The sequence below is a fragment of the Numida meleagris genome, chromosome 20, assembly GCF_002078875.1.
Source record: "Numida meleagris isolate 19003 breed g44 Domestic line chromosome 20, NumMel1.0, whole genome shotgun sequence".
NCBI classification, from domain to species: Eukaryota; Metazoa; Chordata; class Aves; order Galliformes; family Numididae; genus Numida; species Numida meleagris.
The window spans coordinates 653133-675541 of NC_034428.1; the positions used below are offsets into that span (position 1 = coordinate 653133).

Consider the following 22409-nt stretch of genomic DNA (forward strand, 5'->3'; position numbering starts at 1 on the left):
CGGAGGGGCCGCGCCCGGCGCTCCCGGCCGGCATGCGGGGCCCGGCGGCCGGCGAGGAGCTGCTGGAGGAGGCGGACAACGACGAGGACGTGTCAGGTGGGCGGCGGGGCAACGCGCCGCGGGGTGGCGGCTCGAGGGACGGACGGACGGACGGAGGGAGGGAAGGAGGGGTGGGCGTGTCCGCGGCGCTCGCGGGGCCGGGGCATCACGGGCTCTGGCGCGGTGCCCTCGGCGGGGCCGTGTGAGGGGAGCCCGCCCCGTGGCCGCCCGGCCCCGCTGGTAGCGCCCTGCGTGCTGCGCGGGGCCGCTGAGGGCGTCGTGAAGAAACACGAGGTGTCAACGAGGAGCGAGGTGAGGATGGTGAGGAAGGGCCACGCGTGAGCGCGGCCGGTGCCTGTTGGATGTTGGCCGCACTGGAGCCAACGCGCTCCCGGTGACCGATTCTAACGGGTTCTGCTGGGAGATGGAAAAGGTAAAAGGGTGACAGCCTCGTGCTTCCTAACGGCACGGAGCCCGGTCTGTGAGGGCAGGTGTTGTGCTGGTGTCCTGATGGACAGGGCACGGCGTGGTGACCCAAACCGCGCTGTCCATTGGGGTGAGGATGCCAATGTGAGCCTGGGGCTGAGCGCAGCTCTGGGCATGAGATGTCGGTGTTCTTCCGAGGGTGCAGCGCTGAGCGGCTGTGGGCAGCCCAGGGAGGGCAAACCTGAGCTGTGCCTAGGAAGCCTGCCCATGTGAGTTGTCCTTCTTGTCCTCAGAAGAAGATGATGGGGTTCTGGAAGGACTGGAGGAGTTTTTTGCAGAGGAGCAAGTTGCTGTGCAGAAAAAAAAGAAATCCAAGAAGCTGAAAGATGGCAAGGCGGCCAAAGTCAAGAGGAGGAAGAAAGAGGTAATGCTGCATGCTCTGAAACGAGGCTGGTGGGTTCCTGCCAGACGTGGTGTGGACGTAGGCTGCCCAGGGCATCCAGATGCCCGTGGTGACAGCAGAGACACCTGGGGGGCTCCCAGGGCAGGCAGCTCCCTAGTGCCTGAGGATGCTCGTGGCCCTGGGAGGTGACTGAGGATTGGGTTTGGGTGGTTCTTGTCCATCTCCGATGATCTGAGGTGCTTGTTGTTTCTCCTTCACTGTTTTTTTTTTGTTCCTGGTGGAGACTTGATTGTGTCGTCCAAAGAAATGAATGGTATGGAAGCTTACAGCGTGCAGGGCATAGTCACAAAGCACTGGGATGGTTCCCAGCCAACGAGGTTTGGGTGCCTGCGGTGCCTTCTGGGGGCTCCTCTCTCCCGCTGCCTGCTCTTAGAACACTTGCTTCAGCACTTCTCTGGTAGATCTGTACTGCACTGCGTCAGGAAGGCAGGCCGTGCCTGTGTGGCATCACTGATGTGATGGTGATATAATGGAAGATGAGGAGCAGGCATCCATCTGTGCTCTGGGCCTTCCTCTTTCTGGTCGCTGGAGAATCCGTTCCTTTCAGTGTATTTCCTTTAATGCTGGAAACACATGCAATAAATGTTAGTTACGGTCCTCAGCTGTGAGAGTTGTCTGCACGTTGTCTTGTTCTCCCTGTGCTAACTCCTATGCCTTGCTTGTCCCACGCTGCATGGTGAGCTGGTGAGGAGAGTGCGAGGATGAGGATGCTGCTTCCTGGGGTCTTTGGTGCCAAAATGGTGAAGAGTTGTGGCCGACAGAAAGTGTGCAGGTGTTTTGTTGGAAAACACCCACAGGTGTTCTGTTGTGGGCTGCACTTGACCGAGACATTTAACAAGGAAGACAGGGTAGGGAGATCTCAGGATTTAGCATGTGGAATGTTTTTTTGAGTCTTCTGTGTGAAAACAAAGGCAAGGCATCACGTCCTTGAGTCTAATGGCACCTGAATGGTTCTTCCCACTGCCCACCTCTAACCCTGGGCTCCCCTGTGTGTCCCAGGAGGTGGCTGGGCTGTCTCTGCATGCTCTGGCGGGCAGGCTGTGTCTTGGCTGAGGGCTGTGAGCACCAGGAAACTTGTGCCTGAAGGTGAGCATCAGATATACTCATGCAGCCAAGCCAGAAGCATCCCCACCCCTTCCCTTGGCAAGCAGGGGATCAATGATGCTGTTCTCTTCCAGTCATTGCTGCCACTCCCTCTGGGACTTGTACGAGCAGGCTGGCTCGATGAGGTGGCACTTCGAAGTGCTTTTGCTGCTGACAGGAGCATTATGTGCTGTGTATGTAGAAGAACCTGATTGAGTCCAGCGTGTTATGATCTAGCAGGCTGCGAGCAGAAGCCAGAGCCCAGAGGAGGCTTTTCCCCTCCTTCGTGGCCATGGTGATGTTCTCTTTCTGCAGATACCACACAAAGCTGGCTCAGGCTGCCTTGCTTCCTGTGCATTTTGCAACGTGGGATGCGTTTTTTCCTGTGCTGCTTTTTAATAGGGGGAAAAAAAAAGATAGAAATGCGTGGTATGTTCGGTCCTGGCAGTTCTCTGTTCGCGTCAGCCCGCTTGAGGCTGTGGGAGCAACATGTGCAGCCTGTGCTGTGTCTGACTGTGTCCTTATTGGGGGTGGGGGGAAAATAGTGGAATGGATGTTGAGGGCGTTTTCTTCTTTAATTAATGCCTTGTGCGGGCAGTGTTAATCAGGCTCGACTCTGCCTGTCGGAGGTTGTTCCGTCTTCCACCAAAGTCAGCGAGGAGCTGGAGTGCTGTGGGTAGGCACTGAGCTGCATTTCTGACCAGCACCCAGGCTGCCTTCCCAGTAAGGAGGTAAAAGAAAAGGGACTCTCGGTTTGTAGTTTCTCTTCCTGAACACCTTCCCAGAGCTTCTGGGGGTGTAGGATGTTCTTTCCTCCTGTTAGAGGAAGAGAGAGGTGGGGGTGCCTTGTGAACCTGTGCCACGATGCCAGTGCTTACACCATGGCTGACCTCAGCCCGGAGCACCCCGTGTTTTTGTTGCTGGGGCCTGTGGCAGAAGTGATGCCGTGTTGCTCTTATATGGGAATTTGTTTCGCCTCATTGCAGCTCATTCTGGCGTTTGTGGCAATGCTCACTCTAGCTCTGGTGCTAGACTTGATGCTGCAAACCCCCCAGAAAGATCTGCATAAAATAACCGGCTGCGGTTGGAACCTCAGCATATGTAGATGAAGGTCCTCGTCAGACAAGAAAGCGGGGAGAGTGGGAATTTCAACCTGTACTGCAGTAGTTGCCACGGCAACCAATTATTCAGTGCTAAATTATAACTGCTAAAGGAAAAGCTCTTTTTTTTTTCCAAACCAAAAAGGACCCGACATCAGTAATGGCCGCTATGCAAAAATGAATCTCTGCAGTGAGAGCAATTGATTTTTGCGTGGCAAAACGGATGGACGTTCCAGTGGCCGCGGTGCCGGCCGAGCTGGGAGCTCCTGGCGCGGGGAGGCGCTGTGCCGGCCGGGCGCTGTCCGTGGTGCTGAACGCGGCGGCCCGGCTGCTCCCGGCGGAGCGGCTTCCAGGGCAGGACAGGGCTCCGCCGTCCGGATCTGGAGCGTTCAGGATTACGGCTTGAGCTTGGCGAGGGTGTAGGAAGGAGGGCTGCCCAAATGCATGCGTGGTCGCTGTCTTTCTTGAGATGTGAGTGACCTGCCCGGTGAGCAGTGGCTTTCATTAGAGTGGGAATGACTTTGTTGCAGCAAGCCACTGTCATTTCCAGAAAGAAACCTGAATTCTGCCTTGCTGGGCTCCATGCTCTGGCTCTTCCATTCTTGGTGTGGCCATGAAAGCTTGGTCCCTGCTGACTGTGTCTGTCAGCCATCCGGCAGGGCCCAGGCCCTTCTGCAGAGGTTCGTCTTGCTGCTGAAGCAAAAGGCCAAAAGCCTGGTGGGGATTCCGTGTGTCTGTCTTGTCTCTCAACATCTGTCTGGTGAGCTAAAAGACATGCACGTGACTCAGGAGATGTCCTGTTCCTTTAGGTTCTTAATTGTTCACACTGTGGTAGAAAAACATTACTGTACTCATGTGAAACTCTAAACAAATACGAGACAGAACACCACACGCTACCATGTGTTATGTCAATCAAAAAAGTTACCCAAGTGCCGTCTGTCTGAAAGTTTAAGATCTTTTAGCTGAACGGTTAGCCACCTCTTGGAGGAGTTACTCATTGCTTTACTATACGGCTGTTTTTAATACGTACGTTCATTTACTTGCTGTGTCCTGGCTTTCTGTTTACACCACTGCACATCAGAACGGTATGTGAACGCTGTGGTACTGCAGCATTGTGTCGCTTTCAGAGGAGTGTGTTACAACATGGAGGCAGAAGGGATATCCACTTGTGTGCCTGTGGTGGAGGGAGGGCAGGTGCTGCTCTTCCTCCACTGTCCCCTTCTGTTGTAGGGGAGCAATGATGAGATATCAGACAATGAAGAGGAGATTGAGGAGAAATCTGAGAGTGAAGGAAGTGACTATTCCCCCAACAAAAAGAAAAAGAAAAAACTGAAGGAAAAGAAGGAGAAAAAAACCAAACGGAAAAAGAAGGATGAAGAGGAGGATGACGATGATGGAGGGCTAAAGGTACCAAAGATTTGTTCATCCTGAGCTGGTGCTCGAGCATTGGATCTCGCGGTGTTGCCAGGTCCCTGCTGGCACCTGAGTACGTTGTTCAGTGAGTCACTGAGTTACAGCAGGGCTGTAACTGCGGGTCACTCACCTTGCACTGATGGATAAGTTACCTTTGTTTAAAGCACGGAGGTGTAAGCACAGTGCTCCCCAGCAGGCAGACTGAGTTAGCCACCTGGTGATGCGTGCTCAGAATTCCTCACGATACCTTTTGTGGTACTGAAAGCAATGGTTGATTTTATTTGAAACAAACAGAGAAGCAGCCGTAACAATGCTCGTTTTGCGGTTGTTTTTGTTTTTAAAACCATGAAGCATTTGCAATTCCAGCAGCAACCCGGTCTGCGGTGGACTCTCATCAAGGGCTCTCAAGCACAGCCTGGCGTTTTTACTGGCAGATGAAAGGCTATGATCCCATGTTATTTTTGTTAGATACAGAGATTATGTTTCCTGGAGACATGAAACCTGGCAAGGCTTTGCATTATATTATGTGGTATGAGGGGCATTTGGACGGTGCTGTATTAATTTGCTTCTTGGAAGTGTGTGAAGCATTAGTTTATTAAGCACTTGTGCATGCTTTGTTTTTTGTGTTACAGAAACAAATCTCTGTGTGCCGCTGAGTAGGGAGGGAGTTTGACGTGGGGTGTGTGACAGACGCTGTTTGTCTGCAGAGCTGTCACTGACATTAACAATGTCTCTCTGTAATTCTACAGGAGCCTAAGAGCTCAGCCCAGCTGATGGAAGAATGGGGCCTTGATGATGTAGATTACGTTTTCTCCGAAGAAGATTACCATACTCTTACTAATTACAAGGCTTTCAGCCAATTTCTCAGGTACAAAACCATAGGCATCGGTGGGGTCTTGGGTAGTGACTGAGATTTGGACATAACTCAGATAAGAGAGTGAAGCTGCCATGCAAAATTTACTTCACAAGCTCCTTACTGCTTCTCCCTCCATGACAAGAAAGGTCTTCAGGACTCCATTTTAATTACAGGATAATTGACTGGAAAGCAACTGGATAGTTTCTCTCTCCATGCCCACTCTCTCAAATTCTGTTTTTTGTGTTTGTTTATTTGAAAAGTTCCTGTTTGAAAAGGGGGAAAAAAAAAAGTAACAATAGCAATTTTTGCTTGTACTGTGAGTTGTTCAAAACACAGCAGGTATGGCAGTCTCTGAGAAATCTAAGCATGCCCTTTTCTTTATTTCCTCAATAATAAAGTTCTGGTTTCTGCTGCCTTTCCAGTGGAGCCAGTCCCAGTGCCCCACAGCGACCTGCTGCCGTGAGTCCTGCACTGCTGGCGCTCAAGAGCTGAAGAACCTCCCTGCAGCACGTGACGAGCAGGAGCAGACATGCATTTCCTTTAACCTGTGGTTTTCCCTTTTTCCCACCCTTCAGGCCTCTGATTGCCAAGAAGAACCCCAAGATCCCCATGTCCAAGATGATGACTGTTCTTGGTGCCAAGTGGCGAGAGTTCAGTGCCAACAACCCGTTCAAGGGCAGCTCAGCAGCAGCAGCAGCGGCAGCCGTGGCTGCAGCAGTGGAGACTGTCTCTGTTGCCCCTCCGCTGGCTGCCAGCTCCCAGCAGTCTGCCTTGCCCCCTGTCATCAGGAAAGCAAAAACCAAGGAAGGCAAGGGTAGGTACTGAGCACAGCGAGCTTACTGTGAAGGTTTTCCTGTTTCTGACAGCAGATTCGCACTTCTTTCTTCCTGCTTGGAAGGTTCTGTGTGAATTGCTGTAGAAGCTGGGCAGTGGTGGAAAAAGGAGAGATCTCCCTTTATTTGCAGTGTGTTCCTCCTCAGGAAGATTGCTATTCGCATTAAGCACTCATCAACTGCTGATGCCTCGAGAGCTTTAGAACAAACAGCTCAGAGCTGGCACTTGACCAGGAGCGCAGCTTGCAGCAGCTTCCCTGCACTGCAGCCTCAGATCCCGCAGTGTCTTTTGGGCCACCCCAGCAGGGAGTGATCTTTACTCCCTGCTTTGCAGGCCTCTAACTCTGCATCTGGCATTCCCAACCCCGTTGCGGTTTGCAGCCTGCAGTCCCTCTCCTGCATCCCAGAGTAGTTGTGTTCCTTGTGTCAGATTGTCCTCCCAGTTTCTCACAAGCACTGGGTCTGGGCTGGCAGCCTGAGGACGCTTGGAACAGTGCTGGCCACTTGCCTGCTCTGTGGGGTCCCCAGTGCTTTCTTGTCTTTCATGTGAATTCTGGGATTGGGATGGAATGATTCTGGGGACAGCTGTTTGAAGAGTGCCAGATGAGTCTTTTGTTATTCCAGGTCCAGGTGTGAAGAAAAAAATCAAGAGCTCCAAAGATGGGAAGAAAAAGGGGAAGGGAAAAAAGATGGCAGGCCTGAAATTCCGGTTTGGAGGAATCCCCAGCAAAAGGAAAAAGGGCTCCTCTGTAAGTGTGCACTGCCCATTTCTGTGCGAGGCCTTGGTGTGAGAGGGTGCAGCAGAGAAATGCCTGGACAAGCTCCCTTCCCCTAGAAATCCCCGTTGTGTAGGGCAGTGTGTGCTGTTCAGGCAGGATTGCCCTGTCCTTGCCAACTTGTCTATCCCTCTTGCAGTGCCTGTCTCCTCATAGAGACAATGAGGATCACAAATCTCTGCACTGTCCCTGCCCTCCAGCCTTGCATGGCACATCCTTCCCTCGCTGGCCCTCAGGGTGGCAGGGCATCCCATCTGCAGGAGGGGCCCACGCCATCTTTGGTTGGGGGTGGCTGTGGTCAGCCTGGAGGAAGGCTGCTATTACAGCCCCTCTTTGAGATGCCAGTCTCTGTTCAGCATGTTTGTTCATCCCTTGATAGAGACCTGTGTCCAAGCTTGCGTTCATAAAGATGTCACGTCTAGGCATGTGTGGTGCTAAAACCAAATAACCACGTTTATTTTCAGTGATGGGGCTGATGATGCCATCATTTCAGATTTCATTTGCAAAGGAATTCTTCAGGGCTTGCACTCCAGCTGAACTTCATGTCAAAGAGAATTATCAAACGCTTTAATTAAGTTGCTGTAGCTTGCCTCCTGGCATCTGTGGCTCTGCAGCATGTCCTGGGGACAGCTGAGCATCCCAGTAAGTGCATGGGAGCAGGGCTCTGCTGCAGTTTCCATGTAGCACTCTTGTCAGTGTACGAACATCAGATGTAAGCAGAGTGTTTTAAGGAGCGCATCTCCTAAATAGCTACTCAATAGGAATGGTTCTCCTGCAGATCTTGATAATATTGCTCAAAGTCCCTACCTTTAGTGGAGTTCTGGGCCTGTCTAGCTCTTGTTCACATAACAACCAGTTTGTAAGTAACTTTGTGTATCAGAAGTTGAAGAGGGAGGAGCAAGCTGGGGCAGTCGCTCAGTCCCACATCAAAGAAAATCCATCCCATGTCTGAGTGCACTGTAGATCCGTGCATTTGCATTTCTAAGACTGAGGAGGAGCTTGGGCTTGCTCCTGCAGTCAGAGTGCTAAGCACACAAGAGCATACAAACTGGGGCTTTGTATGTGTAAATCTGCCCTCCAGGATAAGAATTCAGACAGATTGTTATGTTTTGAGGGAAACCCAGAGCCCATCTCTTGACAGACAAACACAGCGTGAACTTGAGTCACTGATGTATGCATTTTAAATGTGCTCTGAGATTTGCTCAGTGATTGTACCTTGATGGTGCTGCTGAACCCGGCTAACTGCCTCTGTGCTGCGCTGAGCAGTGTGAGATAATTGTCCTCTGGCTCTCGTTGTAGTCTGTGCTGATTGATTGCCTGGCTGGAACATCGATCTGATGGAGGAGATTTACCTGCTTCCTAATGCCTTGTGACACATTCTTATGAACCCTGGCTGCCCGTGCCAGGAGTGTGATAACCCTGCCACCGTCCCCGGTGCCCTAGACAGCCAGTTCCTATGGGAGCCCTATGGTGCTTCTCTTGAGGGTGCCCCGAGGAGCTCGGCTGCTGATCAGTGATCCTGCGTGGCTTCGTGCAACTGCTGGTGCTTTGTTCTGCTGCAAAGCAGTGCTCCCTGCAAGTGCCTGCTTGGATGCCAGCGCCTGGACAGTGTGTGGTTCTGTTTTCTCCTCTGCAGAGTGAAGAGGAAGAGCGGGAGGAATCCGACTTTGACAGTGCCAGCATCAACAGCTCCTCTGTGCGCTCCGAGTGCTCGGCTGGCCTGGGGAAGAGAGGGAAGAGGAGGAGAAAGAAAAAGAGGAGTAGGCCATCCCTTTGTACTCTGTTCCTGTTCTGTTTGGATTTCCCTCTTCCGATGGTGCTTTCCTGGTCCTTGCAGTTCCAAGCAGTGTCCAGCACTCATTCTGTGGGAAAGGGTGTGCTTGTCTGTGTGTGTGTGTGGGATGAGACGTGCTTTCTTGGTGTCTGGACTCTGCTGTCGGTGGGCTTGCAGAAAGCACGCTCTGCCGTAGGGCTTCCCCGCAGCACTGCTGCTGGTGAAGGAGCAGCCTGATGCCAGGGCCTCTCCATCACTACTTTCCTTCCATGGCCTGGGGCTCCTCTCGCCCTAAGCCATCTCTGTGCTGTGGCTTACACTGTGTCAGGAGGGCAACTGCAGCATTGTGTGGTGCTTTGGGCACTGTGGCACAGTGTGGGCAGCTGCCACCCTCCTGCACGTCTGGTCCCTCAGGGTCTGTCCTGAAGCAGCACGTTCTGGAATCTGTGGGGCTCCAGGGGAAGTAGTTTGCACGGGCACAGCCCTGGGAGAAGCACGGCTTGTGGCTGGCTCCCAAGGAGCTGGTCTGGCTGCAGGTGAGGCAGTGCTGGCGGATGGTGTCTGTCTGTGTGAGACGTGTGGTTGGTGGCAGGCCAGGGCTGTGGTGACAGCACAGGGAGATGGAGGTGTGTGGGCAGCAGTGACAGGTGTCTGGCAGGGTCTGAGTGGCTGTGGGCCACGTTGGTGTGGATATTCCTTCACTGGCAGAGGCTTTGTGTTGGTCTGGTTGATGACACCTCCATCCCTGTTGAGAGCAGTCCCTCTGCACCGAGGCACTGTGCTTTTGCTGCTTTTGCTGATGAGTTTTGCTTTTGAGAAACCAGAAGGTGCCTTCTGTGCTTGGGGACAGCCAGGAGGTGAGTGTTCTGCCTCCTGCGAGGTGCGGGCCTCGTGGCCCTCACTCCTCCCTTCCATCCTCCCTCTGTGTGGGGCTGGAGGAGCTCCTGTTCTGCACCCAGCGAGCGCCCAAGGAGAGTGCAGCAGTCCCCGGAGGAGGGTCCTCAGCTGCGTTACTGTTGCATGGTTCATTTGCTGGCGCTGGGGTCTGTGGAGGTTTCTCTGACTGCCTCCCTTGCAACCTCTCCAGGTTCTGGCATTCTCCATTGAGAGCCTGAAGGAACCAAAGGATGATACAGTGTGGAGAGAGAAAGAGAGACAGAGGTGAGATGATGCTGTGTGCAAAGATAAACTGTGATGCTGAGGGACAGAGAGGCAGGGGGACGTAGCAGGAGGGGCTGAGGTGAAATGTGTTCCTTTTTCCTTAACTTTACCATAGATGAGCAGCTGTCTTGGGAGAGCTGGAAGCTCTGCTGTCTCACTGACCATGTGCCTGTCCCTTGCTTGTAGTTGAAGAAGGGGATGGCTACGAGACGGACCACCAGGACTACTGCGAGGTGTGCCAGCAGGGAGGGGAGATCATCCTGTGTGACACCTGTCCACGTGCCTACCACCTCGTCTGCCTGGACCCCGAGCTGGAGAAAGCCCCCGAGGGCAAGTGGAGCTGCCCACACTGCGTGAGTGTGGGTGCCTGTGGGAGTGCTGCCAGGTGGGGGGGCGCCAGCAGAGGGTGTGGGTGATGGGGAGGCTCTGGCCCAAGCCAGGGGACACACGGTCAGGCTGGGGATGGGGTGCTTGGGAGCACTTACCTGTCTGCACTGGGCCCAGGCTATAGAGCTTGTGTATCACCTGCATGAGTGGGATGGGGGGGAGTATGGGAGCGTGCCTCCCTCTTGGGACCCCTCAGTGCTGTGGGGATGCAGCTGTCCCCCTCAGCCTCACTCTGGCTGTGCTGCCCCAGGAGAAGGAGGGCATCCAGTGGGAGCCAAAGGAGGAGGAGGATGAGGAGGAGGAAGGTGGTGAAGAGGAGGAGGATGACCACATGGAGTTCTGCCGTGTCTGTAAGGACGGAGGGGAGCTGCTATGCTGTGACACGTGCCCGTCCTCTTACCACCTGCACTGCCTGAACCCACCCCTGCCAGAAATCCCAAACGGTGAATGGCTCTGCCCTCGCTGTACAGTGAGTGTTTCCTGCATTTATCACCCTGTCCCTGCTCCTGCACCCTGGGGCCCTGCCTGTCCCCTGCAGCTCGGCTGCCTGTGCGCTCTCCCTGTGCAGGCTGCTGAGTTCCCTGCCTGCTTCTAGATTGCCTGTCAGGTCCCATTTGATGTATGCCCAGCATAGGGAGGGCTCTACCCTTAAGGCAGGCTTGCTGCAGAGGGTGGGTGTGATTTGTGGGGCCTTGAATTGTGCTGGGCAATTAAATGTGGAAGTAATGAAACATTTATTGAGCTCAGCCTGCCCTAGTGGTAAAGCCTGTCCCCACGGGGGGGTGTCATGGATGTTCTCCTCAGGCACATGTGCACCTCGCAGCCTTCATCCACTCCGTGCACCCTCACCGCCTGACTTCTGTCTGCCTGGTTAGCAATAGCAAATAAGTAACTTCTCCTGGGAATGGAGCAGAGCTGTGCCTTGGCTATGCCCAGGGCAGCTGACCCTGTTTGCAGGGTGAGTGAAGAGCAGTCAGGGCCTGAGCTTGTTCCAGCCCATGTGGTTCCCTGGGGTGCTCTCCTCTACTCTCAGCAGCAGGCCTGGCACAGGCTCTGCCCGGGGCCTGGTTGCTTTCCCCCTTTGCTGTGCTGCTCATCGGCTGCAGCCTGTGTGGGTCCCCAGCACCCCTGCCCTCCAGACCCCCCTGCCCTGCAGACCATCCTCCCCACGGTGGGTTTGGGCACATCCTGCCTGCCAGAGCCTGTGGGCACTGCACCTCTGAGCCGAGGGATGCAGTGTGGTCACAGTGCTCTGCGTTCTGCGAAGGGAGGGAGGGATTGGTGGGGCACAAAGCTGACAGGGCTTGTGTTAAACTCCCTGCTCTTGTGTATTTATTTTTTTCCTCCTCAGTGCCCTCCTTTGAAGGGAAAAGTACAACGCATCCTGCACTGGGCATGGAAGGAGCCGCCGGCCCCGCTGCCCTCTGCGCTGCCTGCCCCGGACGCGGAGCTGGCTCTGCCGCTGCCGAAGGTGCTGGAGGGCATCCCAGAGCGCGAGTTCTTCGTCAAGTGGGCAGGGCTCTCCTACTGGCACTGCTCCTGGGTCAAGGAGCTGCAGGTGAGTGCGGGGCTGGCACAGCGTGCCACGGCTCCTCTTGGCGGCCCAGGGAGTGACGCGGCTCTGTCCTGCTGCAGCTGGAGCTCTACCACACCGTGATGTACCGCAACTACCAAAGGAAGAATGACATGGATGAGCCACCGGCCTTTGACTATGGCTCTGGGGACGAGGACAGCCAGAGGGAGAAGAGGAAGAACAAAGACCCGCACTACGCAAAGATGGAGGAGCGGTTCTACCGCTACGGCATCAAGCCCGAGTGGATGATGATCCACCGCATCCTGAACCACAGGTGAGGAGTGGGCAGACGTGTGGATAGGCAGCAGGAGGGCGTGTGCCAGGATGCCCAGGTGGGCCAAGCACTGGGTGATGTCAGTACAGGGAGAGAAGGAGCAGGCTGAGACCTGCCACCTCCCCACGGCCCCCGCAGGATGTATGGCTGAAGCTTTGGGCCGCACCTCTGCTTTCTGTGCTAGTCTTCTCTTTGTGCAGAGCTCTTATTCTGATCACTGTTGTGGTTTTACTGAGCTTTGGGACGCCTACCATACTGCCAGCTGTGGATTTCTGTGTCAAGCCTAACTTATGGCAACTTTTAATTCTGTAGTAGTTACCTGTGTTTTTGCTGAGAACTTGCTGGACGCCTGACTGACAGGAGAGGCTTGGAGCTGCGTATCAGGAGCAGCTGATGTGTGCCTGTTCCTGGTCCCAGGACAGTGCCCAGGTACTGGGGAGCAGCCTGAGCTGCCAGCCTAGCTACAGGAGGGGAGAGCTTGGCTGAGCACTCCTCCATTGCATTGGAAGTTCTTGTCATCATTCTGCAGAAACAAGTTCTCAGTCTGGTAGAATTTCAGTTGCTGGCTTGTTTTGAGGTGGTTGCCAAGGCCAGAAGTGAATTAATGCCTTATTTTCTTTCAGTTACGTTGCACATTGAAAATAGAAATAGGGAATTTTTCCAAAAGGTGACTGCAAAGAGCTGTTCCATTCTTCCCAGCGATATTGTTTGGATCCCTGGTACAACCCAATTATTCCATAAATTGCTGCTGCTACCTGGTGATTAGTCTTTTTTCCACTGATTGCACCCTGTGGCTGCTATTGCTGACCTAAACTGCATTTGAACACCAGACCATTTCTGTACAGGTCATTTGTTCCTCTCAGAACCCGTGCAGCCCATCTGCACTCACATCAAAGGCAAGCTAGCAGCAGGGATGTGGGTGTGACATGTGCCCAAGAGGTGTGCAATGCCCACTTACCTCCTCCTGCTGCTGATAGAACTGTGCCCAAGGAGAGCAATTTGAGCAAGTGCATTAGTCTGTTCTTTAGTCTTGACGTTTGCCCTTCTTTTGTGCAGAAGAAATGCCCTGCATAGGAAATCTGCAGTGCTGGTATTTTTTTACTTTAATTTTTTTACATCGAGACACCTTCTCGTTGAAGCCCTGCATTTCAAGTGGCAACTTGAAATTTCAAGTGGCAGCATTACTTGGAGACTACTTGACAGAAAATAAATAAATCTGTCTGGCTAATTTTCCTGAAAGCTTTGCGTTTTTCTGCTAGGAAGGCAAGGTTTAGTTTGTCACAGGTATATAATTGGACTCTGTAGTGTGTTTGTTCATTTTTCAGTGTAACTAAAACTTCATAGGGTAATAAATGTTGCAGGAAAAAAGAAAGGAAGTGAAGTCTTCATCCAGCGCTGGTAAAATAGGACTTGGTGCTTTTAGACATGCACCCCTGGCTAACAGCAGTCCCTATGTATATGTGAATGATATGGGCATGAGAGAAAGATGGAGCTCTATCATACAAACAGCTTCTCTGGGGCTGTTCTTCAGCATGCTTGTGTGATTCTCCTGGGTTTTTGTGGAGCTGGCATGTCAGGTGGCATGTAGGGCTCCTTTTCTCAAAGGATTTTCATTTCGAAATGAACTTTGTGCCAATGTGGTGAAATGCAGGCACAGGCTGTTGTCATCACTTTTTTTTCTCATTTCATTGATATGTTTTATGTGCTATGCATTATAGCTTTGATAAAAAGGGAGACATCCATTATCTGATCAAATGGAAAGATCTGCCATATGACCAGTGCACCTGGGAGATCGACGACATAGACATCCCATACTATGAAAACCTGAAGCTCCTCTACTGGAATCACAGGTATGGGGCAGCCAGGCAGTGGGACAGAGTACAGGGCAGAGTCATGCAGAGCTGCAGCAGCCTGCTTGGGCTTTGCAGCTGGCCAGTGATTTGTACGTGTTACCCTTACTGAACACACACTGGAACCACTTGCAGGGACCTCTTTACAGAGAGGAGATGCTGAGCACTTTCTGAAGGCTAGACCTTGACAACGTCTTTCCTGAAATGCTCCACCACTCCATGGCTGCTTTGAAAGGCAGTCTGCTGGTTGTTTTCCAGCCTGTGCTTCCCTTCCCCTCCGTATATTCTGCTAGAACTATTCATGGCCTTGCTGTGCTTCAGGGAGGCTCTGTGGTGCTGTACTGACTGAATGTTGTGGGGGGAAAATCTAATTCTCTGAGATTGCTGTCCTTTATTTTGGATGATGTTCCATGGACTGTTGGAAGGGGATAATTAATGCTCCATGAGCGCCCATGGGAACTGGGCCAGAAAAGCTCCTGTGGGGAAAGAGGCAGTAGAGTTTGAGAGGCGTTTCTAACCCCTGGCTTGGAAACACAGGAGAGTGTCTGTCTGCTTTTTCCTAATGCATGTTCACTGTTTCAGGGAGCTGATGCTGGGGGAGGACACACGTCCTCTGAAGAAGCTGAACAAGAAGGGGAAAAAGCTGAAAGAGGAGAAGCTAGAAAAGCCTCCAGAAACTCCTCTTGTTGACGTAAGTGAGAGTGGCAGGGGCAGAATGAGGGTGTGTGAGCCCACGCAAAGATTGGTCAGTCTGTGCCCCCCATCCTGGTAAGGTTCTCTTCCCTAGTTCCTTCAGGGAGAGGCTTTTTTCATGTGAAGCTATGGGATGGCTTTACCCTATGCAGGGGGATAACAGTCCATTTCTGAAGCAATGCTTTAGATTCAAGAGGACAGTTCTGAAGAAGGGCATTTGGGGTCTTCTTTCCCCAAAACTACAGATATGTGACACACAGAGGGAGAGCTGGGCATGTGCTGCGAGGGGCCTTGCAGACTTTTCCAGCAGGAGGGAAGGAGGCTGCCAGGTGCCCTCCTGCTCATGTGCTGGCTGAGGGCTGCTGCAGTGGCACACAGCAAAGCCTGTGCTGAGGGCAGGGCTGTGGTGTGGATAGTGTCTGCATCTCTTTTGGAACCTTTCTAAGTCACTAATCTAAAGAGGGGCATGATTGACTACAGAGAAGCAGGAGGGAGTTGGTTACTGCTTTGTGTCTTTTCCTTCAGCCTACAGTTAAGTTTGACAAACAGCCTTGGTACATTGATGCCACGGGAGGCACGCTCCATCCTTACCAGCTGGAAGGGCTCAACTGGTTGAGATTTTCCTGGGCCCAGGGCACTGATACGATCCTGGCTGACGAGATGGGACTGGGGAAAACTGTGCAGACCATTGTGTTCTTGTATTCCCTGTACAAGGAGGTGAGCACCCTGTGGTGGCTGTGAGCTGCTCAGCCCCTGGTACAGAGCGAGCAACAGGGGTTTTGTCTCCCTGAGCAGGGCCACTCCAAAGGGCCATACCTGGTCAGTGCCCCACTCTCCACCATCATCAACTGGGAGCGTGAGTTTGAGATGTGGGCGCCCGACTTCTATGTCGTGACCTATACTGGGGACAAGGAGAGCCGGTCTGTCATCCGGGAAAATGAGTTCTCTTTTGAAGACAATGCCATCCGGAGTGGCAAGAAGGTGTTCCGGATGAAGGTGGGAGCTGTGTCTGTGTGCTACCCTGGTTTTTTACCATTAGTAAGAGGGAGAGAGAGCAGAATTTGACCCAGAGAGGGAATTTTCTTAGGTCTCTGATCTTCTCTTTTCCAGAAAGCTGGCACTGTTTATAGATGTTGAAGATTTATGATGGCCTCTGAGCATTTCTGCCAGGCCCTTTTCTGTTTCTGTAGTCCCCTGTTTCATTCTGGTGTTCAGATGGGTTCAGATTTCCTGCTGGTGTGATTCATGTATGAGCCCTGCTTTTGGTGCCTTGCAGTACAAGCAGCCCCCAGTTTTCTTGTTGAGTTGGAACTGGATGTCAAAAACAGCAGCTCCAGAGGTGGAGGCTGTCCCCTTCCCTGCTCTCTTCTATCCTGGCTTTTCTCTTCCTCTGCTCCTCCAGAAGGAAGCCCAGATCAAGTTCCACGTCCTGCTCACCTCCTATGAGCTGATCACCATAGACCAGGCGGTGCTGGGCTCCATCGAGTGGGCTTGTCTGGTGGTGGATGAAGCACACAGGCTGAAGAACAACCAGTCCAAAGTAGGTGGCAGGTGTCTGGGAGCAATTCTTCCAGCCCACTGCTGTAGCTCTTGCCACGCAGTCAGTTTGGTGCTCTGTTTTTTCCTGCCTGGGAATCAGAAGATGTCTCCAGCTTGCTCAGGCTGTGCTCAAGCTGCATTTTGGCGGGGTTGTTCTCTTTAATGCCCACTGGGCATCAGCAGTGATCCGTGTGCCATCCTGGCTGGTAGTGCCTGCAGGCTGGTGCCTGGTGCTGTGTGAAGCTTGGGCTGACGAGCTCTGCTTGCCCCTGCGGCAGCGTGGAGCCAGCAGGCAGGGAGGGGAGGGCTCGATGCAGGCAGGAGCTTCATGTGCTTTGTGTTCACTGCTCCAGCTCTGCATGCAAAAGACACAAGGTTGTTTGTTCTAAACGAAGGGGAAACCACCAGTGCTTTGTAAGTGGAACACACACTGCAGCGTTTTGTTTTGTTTTTGTATGGGCGCATAATTACAACTTGATATCACTTCCAAGTTCTTTAGGGTATTAAACAGTTACAAGATCGATTACAAGCTGCTGCTCACTGGGACTCCGCTCCAGAACAACCTGGAAGAGCTCTTCCACCTGCTCAATTTCCTGACTCCTGAGAGGTTTAAGTAAGTTACACAGGTTCCCAGCAGTTTGCCATAACAGTTATGTGCGTGTGTAACGTAACACAGATTTTGTTCACACTGAATGCTATGCTGTGGGCCCCATGGGTAGAGCTACGAGTGAGGAGATCTGTGGATGAGGGCTGAGATCTGCCCTGCTCCTTCCTCTCTCTGAGGAGTCAGTGGTGTATTGGGGAACTTGTTCAGACCTCTTACTGGCACATTTAATATGAATTTCCCTTGGCAATCAGTCTGGCTCTTGCTCTGCTCAGATACAGGCATGGGAGTGTAACCTCACTGTGTGCCCTGGGAATTCTGTGTTTAAGTCCTACAGAAACAAATGCCTTCACCCGTGGTGTGTCCGTTTCTCTCAGCACTGTGTGCTTGTGCTTGCTTTCACAGTAACCTGGAGGGCTTCCTAGAGGAGTTTGCAGACATCTCCAAGGAGGACCAGATCAAAAAGCTCCATGACCTGCTGGGCCCCCACATGCTGCGCCGGCTCAAGGCAGATGTGTTCAAGAACATGCCGGCCAAGACGGAGCTCATCGTCAGAGTGGAGCTGAGCCAGATGCAGAAGTGAGTGCCTGCACGGTGCTGGGCTGCACCCGGTGCCCTCGTGCTGCTTCCCCATCTGCAGCACAGCGGGGCCTCGCTGAGGTCAGTGGGTTGGAGAAACCCCTCTGTGAGAAGAGCTGGAGTCCTTTATGTGCCCCTGGGGGATGCTCTGCACAGTGCTGGCTGCCCTGCAGGGAGCGACTGATGCACGGTGGGCTCCTGCCTGCTGTGTCCTGAGCACATCCCACTTCCTGGGGCTGTGATACCCTCAGGACAGCCAAACAGACCTGACCCCAGCCTGGGGATGCTGAACCAACACCTAAAGAAAAGTCCCCATATCAGACATCCCTTTTGAAGCTCTATTGGTGTAACTGGAGTTGAAGTGCTGTCCGATTTCTGGCAATCCCGTAATGCCAATGTCTGTCCCATCCCCTTTCATACAGGAAGTACTACAAGTTCATACTAACAAGGAATTTTGAAGCCCTGAACTCGAAAGGTGGAGGGAATCAGGTCTCACTGCTCAACATCATGATGGATCTGAAGAAGTGCTGTAACCACCCGTACCTTTTCCCTGTGGCCGCTGTGGTACGTGAACTGTGTGCACCATGGAGACATTTTGCATTGTATTGTGTGTGCAGTCTGTCAGTGGGGATTGTTCCCAGGATCTGTCTTTGGTTAAAAGTACAGGTCTTGGTGTGAGTGATTTGATACAAATGCTTGCCTTTGCAATGTATGTGACTTTCTCCATGACCTTCCTGAATGCTTTCCTGAAGAGGTTAACCAGAATCCTTCACAGGAGGCCCCGGTTCTGCCCAATGGGTCCTATGATGGGAATTCTTTGGTCAAGTCTTCTGGAAAACTGATGCTGCTCCAAAAGATGCTGAAGAAGTTACGGGATGGGGGTCACAGAGTTCTGATCTTCTCCCAGGTGTGCAGTGGGGAAGGGCTGGTGAGGGACCCTGATACATTGCTAAAGGACTTCTTTGTTCTATGTGAGAATTTTGTGTTAGGTACAGACAGGGATAGCTGGAAGAGCTGCTGCCAGTTTATGTCACAGCGGGGCACCTCGGCAGTCAGGGGGATGAACTGCATCCCATTCCTCTCCTGAGGGTATCCCTGTAATGTCTGAAACCACTTTTTATCTGCAGATAAAAGAGAACAGCAGTAGTGCTCCCCTCGTGGGAGGGCCATTCAGACCCAATTCCCTCATGCTGGTAAAGCTGCTGTTGGAGGATGAGATGGGAGTGCAGCTGCTCTGCAGCGCCCTGGTTTGCAGGGTTGCTGCCCGCCCTGGCCCATGGGCTGTGGGCATGAGTGCAGCCATGGCAGCGCCATCCCCAAGGGAATATGGGGAGCTGCAGTGTGCGCCATGGGGCAGTGACCCCCAGCCCTGGGCAGATCCGGTGCGGTCTGTGCAGAGCTGCTCACACCTCACACCCCTCAGATGACGAAGATGTTGGACTTGCTGGAGGACTTCCTGGAGTACGAGGGCTACAAGTACGAGCGGATCGACGGGGGCATCACTGGAGGCCTGCGCCAGGAAGCCATCGACAGGTTTAACGGTACGTGCTTTAATTCCCTCTGAGGAGTGGCAGCAGGCAACGTGTGCTGGGGCTGGTTTGCAGCAGCCAGCAGAGGGGTTGGGCAGTGTAGGGGCCGTGTGCATGCCTGGTGTACAGTGTGCTGAAGCCCAGGGCCCTGGCATGATGCAGGGCTGCTCCTGGCACGTGAAGCTTCCCCTTCAGATCTGGAGCTGTGTTTTCTCCAACAACTGATTTCCAGACAGTGATGTGTTTTTTACTCCTTGCCTTCCCTGCCTGTTGCTTCTTGGCTTAGACTGGTGATTCCTGGTGTTTTATAACTGAAGTGCAGCACTGCACCTTTCCCAGTGAGCCCAGCTCCTCTTTGTCTCACCTTCTGCCACCTGTGGGTTTGTCTTTCTCAGCTCCTGGTGCTCAGCAGTTCTGCTTTCTCCTCTCTACCCGTGCTGGTGGTCTGGGCATAAACCTTGCTACGGCTGACACAGTCATTATTTATGATTCTGACTGGAATCCCCACAATGACATCCAGGTTTATTACCTTTTCTTTTCCTTCCAGTATAGTAAGTACCTTTCTGGATGGGTCCTCTGTGCATTCTGCCCATGAAATGAGCTCTCTCCTCTAGAGAGCTGCTGACGGTTCCTGCTGTTTGCAGGACGTAGTTCTGGTCAGGAGCTGTTTTTGCACCTCTCTTGGCCTTACCCTGGCCTGTCTGCAATGCAGGGGTGGACTGGCACCTAAAACTGGCTTTCTCCCACGAGCTTCTCCCTTTCTCCTGCTGCTTGTCTGCAACTGAGTGTCCCTTCCTGTTCTGGGGACCTTCCACTTGCATTTCCAAAAACTGTGGCAGACCCTATCTAAGAACTGATTGCCGGTGGGAGATGGCAGCTGGAGAGGTTGAGCAGCAAATGCCTCTAAAAATAATGGAAAAGTGAAGGCTTGCTTTTCCCTTTCATGCTTCCTGGTTGAGAGAAGGTCCTATCCAAAGTTGCTTACGGTGTCATGGTCCATTTGTGTGAGCATTTCCTTCCCCTGAGGATGCGCTGGTACAGGCAGTGATGGAGAAGTCATGGCCTGGTGAATCCACAGCCAGAGGGTTCCTGGGAGGAGCTTCTCTGTGCTGCCTTCAGGCCTTTCAGTTAGAGGCCTGCACGAGGAAGCTGGCTTGTAGTCAGAGGAGGGGGAAGGAGAAGTGCAAAGTCTACAAGTTGGCTGGAGGGAGCTTCTCTTGCTCCACTGCCCCATTGCAGCCCGAAGGCTGAGTTCAGTGTCTGGCTGGGGGGGGTTTGGGACCGGGCTGGCTGCAGACGTGCCTGTGTTGGCTGTTCTGCAGTGATGTTCTCTGCCTGCAGGCATTCAGCAGAGCACACCGCATCGGGCAGAACAAGAAGGTGATGATCTACCGCTTCGTGACCAGAGCCTCTGTGGAAGAGCGCATCACCCAGGTGGCCAAAAGGAAGATGATGCTCACCCACCTGGTGGTCCGTCCTGGGCTTGGCTCCAAGTCAGGCTCCATGACCAAGCAGGAGCTGGATGACATCCTGAAGTTTGGGACAGAAGAGCTCTTCAAGGATGATGTGGAAGGTGGGGTCAGGAGGGAGCTGGGGGTGCTCTGAGCGAGGCCCATCCCTGTTGGAGCTGCAGGGGCTCATTCCTGTGTCTTCCACTTGCAGGCATGGTGTCTCAGGGACAGCGGCTCACCATGCCGGATGCTGTCACCCCTTTCTCTGACACTCTGTCCACCAAAGGGGGTACAGTGACTCCTGGCATGAAAAAAAAGCACGGTGGCACCCCACCAGGTCTGTAGCCCCCGTTATTGGGATGACTTGGCCCTGAGTCCAACCTGATGTTGCCTGGCTCTGGGAGCACGCAGTGTGATTTGCTTTCTGTTCCCCTTGCTTTGCCCTCCAGGTGACAATAAGGACGTGGATGACAGCAGTGTGATCCACTATGACGATGCTGCTATCTCTAAGCTTCTGGACCGAAACCAGGATGCGACTGATGACACAGAGCTGCAGAACATGAACGAGTATCTCAGCTCCTTTAAAGTGGCCCAGTATGTTGTGAGAGAAGAGGATGGTGTGGTAATGTGACTAGTATCATGTCTTATAATCACATCTCTTTGTATGTCACTCTTTGTGCTTCTTCCTCTGCCTTTCTTGTTCTTGTGAGTGTTTCTATGCAGGGCAGTGCTCCTCCCTGCTCTTTGCTGATGATAGCAGCGATGGTGTGGCCAGCAGAGCTGCAGTGGCTAAGTGTGGTTTTGACCTGTTGTGAACTCCCAGTGGCACTCGGGTTTCTCTGGACCTCCTTTCCCACTGGAAAAAGGAGACTGTAGAGGACTGTTGCTTAGGGTGGAAGCAATAATGATACCCAGGTGCTGATGGACTGGATCTCTCGCAACCTGAGGAGCTGTGAAATGGCCCCATTGATAGATACTATTTTTGAGGCTGTGTCCCTTCCCTGCATTGCTCTTCTGGTGGTTGTCACAGCTGCAGGACGTGGTGCTGCCACCAGCACACTGGCTCTTCATCCTGTCCTTCTGAAGGCTGCTCCCCTGGAGACTGGGAGCAGGGCACGGTGCTGCTCGTGTACTGTGCTGCTGTCATTTATTCTCCCTGTAGCTAACAAACTTCCTTCCTTCATCTGTCTCTCAAGCCGATAGTGGGCTGCTATTCTGGGAAATCTCTGCGGATCTGTAATTGTTCCCTAGATGTGAGCACAGGCTTTGCAGGGCAGGGTGGATGGCAGTGTTCTCAGGAGCTATTTCTAGGTATAGATGGCTGGCTGGGAGGTTGCCTTGGCTCTTTGATAACCGTGCACTGAGGTCAGTACGTTTGGGTGAAAGTGAGACTTGGAGTGTGTACGTACACGTAGAGCAGGGTGAAGGAGGCACACCACTGGGTGGTCGAAGCATGTCTGAAGATGTTGCTTGCCAGCAAGTGGCTCAGTGCCCTCCTTCCCTCCCTCTCCCCTGGAGTGCAGCTAGAAGACATGCAGCAGTGTGATGCAGGGAGGTCTGCAGCTCTCTTATCTCAAGCCTTTATTTTTGTTTTTGCTTTGCAGGAGGAGGTGGAACGTGAGATCATCAAGCAAGAGGAGAACGTGGACCCTGACTACTGGGAGAAGCTGCTGCGGCACCATTATGAGCAGCAGCAGGAAGATCTGGCCAGGAACTTGGGGAAAGGGAAGAGAATCCGCAAGCAGGTCAATTACAACGATGCCTCACAGGAGGACCAAGGTACGGCTTCAACTGCTTGGCTCCTGCCTGGGTTCAGGTCTGGGAGCAGGCTCCATGGGCTTCTCAACATCTGCACCGGCAGCTTTCCTGATGAGCCGCTGTGTTGCGGTGCTCGACACTTCTCTGCAGTTTGGTGGACTGCATGGAGCTGTGCTTCCCAGATTCCTAAACTTTCCAGGATAGAAATTTGTCAAAGATTTTCTTTTTTTTTTTTTTGCCCTGTATCT

At 52.9% G+C, this 22409-nt stretch overlaps 1 protein-coding gene across 6 annotated transcripts in view; it reads left to right on the top strand.

Moving 5' to 3' along the window:
• CHD5 (chromodomain helicase DNA binding protein 5) overlaps positions 7-22409 on the top strand; it is a 29988-nt gene continuing 7585 nt past the window's right edge. For 4 of the 6 annotated variants that reach the window (XR_002444378.1, XM_021417302.1, XM_021417304.1 and 1 more), the window contains exons 1-26: positions 7-96; positions 759-889; positions 4342-4518; positions 5274-5392; positions 5956-6194; positions 6838-6962; positions 8626-8749; positions 10111-10277; positions 10562-10780; positions 11663-11869; positions 11947-12158; positions 13877-14008; positions 14591-14699; positions 15227-15418; positions 15497-15697; positions 16104-16241; positions 16732-16853; positions 17250-17423; positions 17846-17987; positions 18199-18330; positions 18847-18964; positions 19348-19472; positions 20294-20525; positions 20615-20740; positions 20853-21025; positions 22008-22182. Coding sequence is in view for 5 of the 6 variants with exons in the window: in XM_021417302.1 (XP_021272977.1) it covers positions 33-96; positions 759-889; positions 4342-4518; positions 5274-5392; positions 5956-6194; positions 6838-6962; positions 8626-8749; positions 10111-10277; positions 10562-10780; positions 11663-11869; positions 11947-12158; positions 13877-14008; positions 14591-14699; positions 15227-15418; positions 15497-15697; positions 16104-16241; positions 16732-16853; positions 17250-17423; positions 17846-17987; positions 18199-18330; positions 18847-18964; positions 19348-19472; positions 20294-20525; positions 20615-20740; positions 20853-21025; positions 22008-22182 (4075 nt within the window). In the remaining variant the exon portion in view is untranslated. Of the gene's footprint in view, positions 97-758; positions 890-4341; positions 4519-5273; positions 5393-5955; positions 6195-6837; positions 6963-8625; positions 8750-9850; positions 9925-10110; positions 10278-10561; positions 10781-11662; positions 11870-11946; positions 12159-13876; positions 14009-14590; positions 14700-15226; positions 15419-15496; positions 15698-16103; positions 16242-16731; positions 16854-17249; positions 17424-17845; positions 17988-18198; positions 18331-18846; positions 18965-19347; positions 19473-20293; positions 20526-20614; positions 20741-20852; positions 21026-22007; positions 22183-22409 lie in introns of those variants that run through there. The other 2 variants (XM_021417305.1, XM_021417307.1) reach the window with 2 other exon arrangements.